The following is an 8,037-nucleotide window of genomic DNA, read 5'->3' as shown; positions in this document are numbered from 1 at the left end:
ATATCCTAAATATACTTCCAAAGCTCTACTGTCTCCGGAATGCAAACCACCAGGAAGTCACACATAGAGGACGATAGAGTGCAATTCTCTCAAAAATATGTACCCACAAAGTGTTTTCCTGGCTGCATCTTCAACCTTTCCCAATCCACCTAGAACATTCTGCCACAGACATTTCCCTAAAATAATCCTTTCTCCAGGCTCTTGCCCAAATAGTCTCTATTTTCTATCATCTGGCTCAAAACTTCTCAGCCAAACTTTCAGAGCTTTGCATTGCTCTATTAAAATATCTAATAATGTATTAATAGTGTTATTGTAATTCTTATAAATCTTAAATGTGAATACTAACTCATGGAAAGGTCAATTATGTCTTTTTCCCCTGAGAAATGCCACCCTCAGTCCCATCTCTGGAACTTTACTTATGTCATTTCTTTCCTTATTATAGGTCATTAATATATAGAGCATTCTTTTCTCCACTCAGGGAGATACTCTCCTATATTATCTGTTTTCCTTGCACAGGTGAGGGAACTGTACCTGCAAAGGTTGACTGATTTCCTACATACCCCATGTCTATTTCCTGGGAGAGAGGAAACTAACTCTTACATGTACCACTAGTCTTTACTTTCAACCAAACTCTTTTAAACTACATCCCAGGAAGGGTATCATAGTACCTACTCATGAGAAAAAAAAAAAAAGAGTAGATTAACTACAGTCAGGTACATTAGTTTAATGGCTCTGTTCATTGTTACCAGTGTGTGAGATAAAGTAATTCCCATTCATACCAAGGTAGCTACACGTGGTGCTGAGCGTTCCTCAAGTGTGACACTGGGCTAAGCAAACTTGCCAAATTTTTCCTCCCTTCTCACTTGTAAACAGAACTAATAATACTTGCCTGGCATGCTTGAGTGGAGAGGAAGATTTTGTGTTTGAATGTAATAGTTTCTCACTTTGGATCATGATGATTCAGTTTACTTTTTTTTCATTGCTGTTACACATAAGGTATGAAAATTAAAGATAAACTATGTAAAGTATTTAGTATTTAGTACATGTTCAATGAATGTAACCTTGATAATTTTTTCACCAATTCTGTTCCTCCAAGACTTATACTTTCCTTTCATGAGTCAATTAACTCACTTACTCACATCTACTCCATTGCCTTCCCCACCCCACAACTTGCCTCCCACTTCCAGCCTGACCTCCTCACTCTTGCTCTCCACCAGTTTTCCTAAATACTCGTCTGCATATATTTTTTGTAAATCAGCTCACAGACCTCATCTCTGCCAGGATACTAACCTTTTTGCTCCTATATTCTCTAATGCCGAACATTTATCTGAACAACTATTCCCCATTTGTCACTATCTTCTGGCAGTGATGCTCTGTCTACCTGGTTGCAGTTCGATACCGCTGAGCCCCTTTCAACTCCTGTCAAGGGAGCAAGTGTCTACCACTTGACATTTCTTAGTCTGGCACATTCTACCAACTGCAAGACCAGAATGCAATGCTCAGGGTTGCATTAAGACTTTTATTGGCTATACTTTTGTCTTTTGGGTGATTTTTCCACAAAAATATTACATACTATATTTTATAATTACACTAGTACAAGCAGAAATATGAGTATAATCCAGGATGTATTCATTATTAAAGGTCATTAATATTATGTTCATGTTTTTCTTATGATAAATTTTTGCTGCAAAAAGAATACTTTGTTAAACTTTGTTTAAAAAAAAAGAAATTAAGGCCAGCGCCGTGGCTTAACAGGCTAATCCTCCGCCTAGCGGCACCGGCACACCAGGTTCTAGTCCCGGTCGGGGCGCCAGATTCTATCCCGGTTGCCCCTCTTCCAAGCCTTCTCTCTGCTATGGCCCAGGAGTGCAGTGGAGGATGGCCCAAGTGCTTGGGCCCTGCACCCCATGGGAGACCAGGAGAAGCACCTGGCTCCTGCCTTCAGATCAGCATGGTGTGCCGGCCTCAGCGCGACGGCCGCGGCGGCCATTGGAGGGTGAACCAACGGCAAAGGAAGACCTTTCTCTCTGTCTCTCTCTCTCACTGTCCACTCTGCCTGTCAAAAATAAAAATAAAGGGCTGGTGCCGTGCCTCACTAGGCTAATCCTCCACCTTGCGGCGCCGGCACACCGGATTCTAGTCCCGGTCGGGACACCGATCCTGTCCTGGTTGCCCCTCTTCCAGGCCAGCTCTCTGCTGTGGCCAGGGAGTGCAGTGGAGGATGGCCCAAGTCCTTGGGCCCTGCACCCGCATGGGAGACCAGGAAAAGCACCTGGCTCCTGGCTTCAGATCAGTGAGATGCACCGGCCGCAGCGGACATTGGAGGGTGAACTAACTGCAAAAAAGGAAGACCTTTCTCTCTGTCTCTCTCTCACTGTCCACTCTGCCTGTCAAAAATAAAAATAAAAAATAACATAAAATAAAAATTAAAAAAAATTAAAAAAAAATAAAAAAAGAAATTAAAACATTTCATGGGTCCCCTAAAAGGATTGTATGCCCTAGCCATTGTGCCTTCTATATCTGCAGGAAAAGTTGGCCCTGCAGGGCTTTGATGTTTTTGGGCCTGTTTGTTATAAATTTGGGACATGGCAGAGAGAAAGAAGAGGTACAAATAACTTAAACAAAGTAGACTTTTTATTCTATTATAGAGAATTCTATTATTCCATTATAGAGCCTGATGCCTCATTTCCTTTTGTTTGTTTTGTTTTGTTTTTCTTTTTTCTTCCTATCTTTTGCAGAGTAAATCCTTTTGGCTCCTTTTTAGGCCTAACCCTTTTAGGGTGAGTCATCTGAAGAAGGATGGACCTGTCGGAGCTTGGAGAAGCTGCAGCTTTCCTCAGAAGAAGTGAGGCTGAGCTTCCTCTGCTACAGGCCGTAGCCTTTGGTGGTAAGTCTTGGAGTGACTGCTGGCTGCATTTTATTCTACCTTGTCAAGATGGCAGCTAGGCTGTGTGATTGGGGGGAACCACCCATTCTGGAGCTGAGCTTATTTGCTAGGATATAATCATATAATCATTCTCTTTGAATCTTCAGCTGTTAGCAATTAAAGAAATCATGATGTCCAGGGGATGAATGGACATTTACAAGGAAGAAGAGGGTGGCAGGGAGACAGCTCAGACATGGGCCCTATTCATTGGGTCCAAGATGTGCATTCTCTTTAATCCTGAAAACCCCAGGACTGGTCAGGAAAAACACTTTCTCAGAAACTTATGAACTGTTAGTGAATAAATACTGCAGAATAAATTCTGACCTGGACTGGAGTTGGGGGTTTTTACCTTATGAGGAAGAAAAAAGCAAAGACTCTGGGAAGTCTGGAAAAGTAGAAGCTGTCTCTGATTCTGTCCAGAACTTTCTGACATGTGAACTTTGACTTGTGGTGGTCTTCTTGGTCAGCAGGGTTGCTCAAACAACAATAAAGGAGAGATAATTAGGACACCTATTCAGCCTGATTCATAATTTTTGGCAGTAACAGGCAAGGCCAAAGGTTAATAAGGATTTTGCCTCAAGACCAAGACTAAAATCTCTAAATAAATGCTCCTCCCTACCTATTTTAAGTGTCTGGGCTATGTGATCATCTTCTGAATTTCAGCTAATTGGAGAATGAGAAGTCATATTCACTGTATGATCTAATAACAAGCCACTGACATGTCTTAATTCTGAAACTGTTCAACAGTGTAATGTAAAAAGTGAGTTAATATTGTTCTTATATTCAGAATTGGTCAACATTGGACTTTAATATGACCAATATAATTCAAGCCAGTTATGTAGGACATTATATTTCCATCACAGACCAGTCCTGGATCAGTTCCCAGTTTCTAGTCATTGAAGTTCATTACTGTTATTGGATTTGAGAGTAGCTAATTATAATCCGTTAAATCAAATACAATAACAGAACTGTCCCTGAGGCCAGACCTACTCATGCAGAAGCTTATCATAGGTAATTAACCAGCTAAGGACAAGATGATAGTGTTGCCAGGAAAAAAGGCAAAATCAGGCCAAAGCTTCAAAGATAATTCAAAATACATTAGTAAAATAATTAGTAAATAATTAGTAAAAAAAAACAATACACATAATTTTAATTAATTTTTTGGGCCAAGCACTCCTTCTTCATACAAATGTGCTTTCAACAAAAAGACAAGGGTCAGCAGAAGTTTTTCATACTCCAGGGCTAGTAGACTGTGAAGTTTGCTGTGTTGAACTCAGGTCAGGTGGGAGAAATGTGATAATAAGTATTTGGCAGCTAACTTTGGATTCAACTCCTTGTCTCTGTCCCTGTCTGGCTGTGAAATTAGAGAAATTCATTTCACATTATTGAACTTCAGCTTCCTTACTTGTCATATGGGAATGATAATACTTGCCCTATCTTCTTCTATTGCTATGAGGATCAAACAAGACGTCAGTGTAAAAAAGGAAACATAATTTATGATACCTAGAGAAGAAAACCAGAATTCCAGGGTTTCATGGAGGAGATTATGACCAAACACTATTCCTAAACTAAATGTGTTTTTTTCTCAAGACAGGTAAACAATATCCTTAAAATAACTATAAAACTGATGATCATATGTCTCTTATTTTGATCAATATCATATAATACACCTCCCAAGAAATGCTTTAAATTGATAATAGTAGTTATCTCTGTGTTGTTTGATTATAAATCTTTTAAAATTATTTTTCTTTATACATTTTTACTTTTGAAATTTTCTCCAATAAATCCATGTTATATCTATATTAGATAATACAGTTAAACATCTAAATATATGAAATCATATAGGTAAAAATCTCAATTTATAGATGTGAAATCTAAAACTGCAGGCAGGTTGATTGTTTTACATCCCTTTACTATGGAAGCCACTACTAAAATCCAGGTTACCAGACAAATCCAATCCTATTTGCAATTTCAGCTCTGCATTATTGATGAACACAAGGAATTAAAAGTTGACTGAGCTTATTTATTTACTTAAAAATTTATTTATTTTCATTTTATTTGAAAGGCAGAGACTGAGAGAGAAATCTTCCATCTGCTGGTTCGCTCCCCAAATGCCTGCAACAGATAGGGCTGGGCCAGGCTGAAGCCAGTCTTGTACACGATCCATCACCTGCTTCCTCCCAGGATGCACATTATCAGGAAGCTGGATCAGGAGGATTTGGATTTGGAGGAACCAAACTTGAACCAGGCAATGCAATATGGGAAAGATATTCTAAGCAGCCATTTGAACCCTGCAGAAAACACCCACTCCTATTTCCTTCATTTAAAACATGTTCGACAGGGACTGAGTCTCAGCAGGGAAGGAGTTTTGGACATGTCTTCTTTCTCAGTTTCCAGGGTTGATGAAAGAAAGAGTTCATTGTTAGGCATGTGCTGATGGTGCTCCTTGAAGGGGTGAAGGAATAAAAACTAAGCACATGCTAAGAGGGAGCACACCACGATGGAGGAGCACTGATTTAAGAGATGGGTGATCTAATTTCTACAGTCATTATTCTAGTGACTGGCACTAATTAGCTATGTGACTAGAGGCAAGTCTCTTTATCTCTCTTCTTAGATTCTTTTCTTAAAAAAAGAATATGTATGTGTGTGTGTGTGGGAGAAAGAGGGAATGAGGGTGGGAGGGAGGGGGAGAGAGAGACTGTGCCAGGTGATCAAAATTGTTTTGAGCCATAACATTTGGTTTAAAATGCAGACTATTTACCTTAAACATACACACATGCAATACATGTTAAATGGTTGCTTTTCAAAATTAAGTATATTTTCAGAGACACAGCACAAAGCAAAATGAGTTTTTGCAAAAATGGAACAAAATAATACATATAATGCAAAGCCAGTATTTAAAACACATTTGACAAGTAGGAAGAAAATACAATCAATTTGATGGGAATATACAACTCTCTTGGCAAGCAGTTTTAGTGGTTAATTATTTGTTTTTTTGTTTGTTTGTTTTTTGACAGGCAGAGTGGACAGTGAGAGAGACAGAGAGAAAGGTCTTCCTTTGCCGTTGGTTCACCCTCCAATGGCCGCCGCGGCCGGCGCGCTGCAGCAGGCACAGCGCGCTGATCCAAAGGCAGGAGCCAGGTGCTTCTCCTGGTCTCCCATGGGGTGCAGGGCCCAAGCACTTGGGCCATCCTCCACTGCCTTCCCGGGCCACAGCAGAGAGCTGGCCTGGAAGAGGGGCAACTGGGACAGAATCCGGCGCCCCTACCGGGACTAGAACCCAGTATGCCGGCACCACAAGGCAGAGGATTAGCCTGTTGAGCCGTGGTGCCTGCCCAGTGGTGAATTATTTGTAATTAGGGAGCTGGAGAAGGCAACCTGTCATAGATTGTGATAAAGAAACTAGTGAGCAATACAAAGCTTTGCAGAAATAAGTTTAGTGGAATAAGAAGTAAATGGTGCCCAAATTTCCCTCCTGTGTACGTACTCCTTCCTCAGTCTTAACGCTCACCCCTTGGAGAAATAGCTGCAGAAGGCCAGGTGTGCTATAGCAGCAAGGATGCCTCTCTAGCTTTTGTGATTCAGACATCAGAGGTGGTGGCAGTGACTGGGTTGGTTCTCCTGTTAGGGCTATGGTGATTGCGGCATTTTCAGCTGGGTCTCCCCTGGCCATAGGCTAGTATTTTTCTTTCTTCCAGATACACATTCTTTGTTTGCCCTTCCCCCAATATATCTGAGCAGTTATGACCTAGAGAGTTCTATGAGCTTCTGCTCATACACACACACAGAATCTTCATTGACTTTTGACTTTGAGTGGGAGAGAACTCAAGAAGTAGTAAAGTGAAATCAAGTGCAGCTACCTCAGATGCACACAAGAATTCTCGCTCATTTTAGTCAGAAACTTCCTGTTGACTGATCACCTTATGGAAGGCTGCTTTGTTTAAGGATGAGCCATTGGAGTGAAGAGGCTGAAGTGTGTAAAAGTCATAGATGACATATATGAGGAGAAATAAAATGAGTCAGTATGATAATAACCCTTTTTTTCCCAGTCCTCATTCCCTCTCTAATTCTATCACACAATTATCTTAACAGATTTTCTTTCATAGATTAAAGCTAAGGTCTAAAGAAACCCTGCAGGAAATGATGACTCAGCTAGATTTTCAGTTAGCTGTAACCAGACTTTTTGAGCGATGGTTTTGAAGGGGAACTGGGAAGGATGTCTGACACCAGGGTGACCACCAGGTGTCTGGAGTCAAAGTTAAGTTATGGGGTTGGCAGGGATGTAGAAGGATTTAGTTGGTGCTTATAGGTGTTTGATGTCCCAAGGTGTCAGCTTGCTGAGATATTTCTTCTTCCTGTGGAAAATGTGTGAGTATATCTTGAGAGTGAGCATTCATGCTTTTGTCTAACTACAGTTTCCTATATCAGTGACTCCATGTCAAGAAGCAAACTAAGCATTAACAATATTGTATATATCAGTTCAAAAGTGTCCAATCTATATTTCTATAAATACTATAATTACAAATAATTATTTTTACTCTACAGGGGAGAAGAAATGCTGGGTTCATGATGGCACAAAAGCTTACATTGAGGCTGAGATTAAAGGGAGTGAAGATGATGGGACAGTAATGGTTGAGACTACAGATGGAAAGGTAAAGGAATATTTATTCATCTTAGAGATGCTTATGTTCTCAATTTATCAGTAATTATCTCCTTACTCTGATATTTTTATTAAATACCTGTGATAGGAATGACACAGAGGCACTCTGGAGACATTTATCTTTAAGAAGTTCCTCCATGTATCTTGATGATATGTTTAATGAAGAACACTGAATAAATCAGAGTAAAATTATTACCAGTGGCAGAGATCATTGACTCTGGAACTCAACCATTTCCACTTCTTTCCTCAGTCTTTCAAATTCTTCTTTTCTTATAGGTACTCTTTTTTTTTTTTTTTTTTTTTTTTTTTTTGACAGGCAGAATGGATAGTGAGAGAGAGAGAGACAGAGAGAAAGGTCTTCCTTTTTGCCGTTGGTTCACCCTCCAATGGCCGCTGCGGCCGGCGCATCTTGCTGATCTGAAGCCAGGAGCCAGGTGCCTCTCCTGGTCTC

At 40.3% G+C, this 8,037-nt stretch overlaps 1 protein-coding gene across 1 annotated transcript in view; it reads left to right on the top strand.

Annotated features, from left to right (window-relative positions):
- Positions 1-2,799: 2,799 nt before the first annotated feature.
- MYH15 (myosin heavy chain 15) overlaps positions 2,800-8,037 on the top strand; it is a 196,161-nt gene continuing 190,923 nt past the window's right edge. The window contains exons 1-2 of the mRNA XM_062207694.1: positions 2,800-2,887; positions 7,472-7,578. Coding sequence (XP_062063678.1) covers positions 2,800-2,887; positions 7,472-7,578 — 195 coding nt within the window. The remainder of the gene's footprint in view (positions 2,888-7,471; positions 7,579-8,037) is intronic.

Source organism: Lepus europaeus, chromosome 2, assembly GCF_033115175.1.
Source record: "Lepus europaeus isolate LE1 chromosome 2, mLepTim1.pri, whole genome shotgun sequence".
NCBI classification, from domain to species: Eukaryota; Metazoa; Chordata; class Mammalia; order Lagomorpha; family Leporidae; genus Lepus; species Lepus europaeus.
Note: the sequence above shows the minus strand (reverse complement) of the source record. Positions and strands in the feature narration are given on the sequence as shown.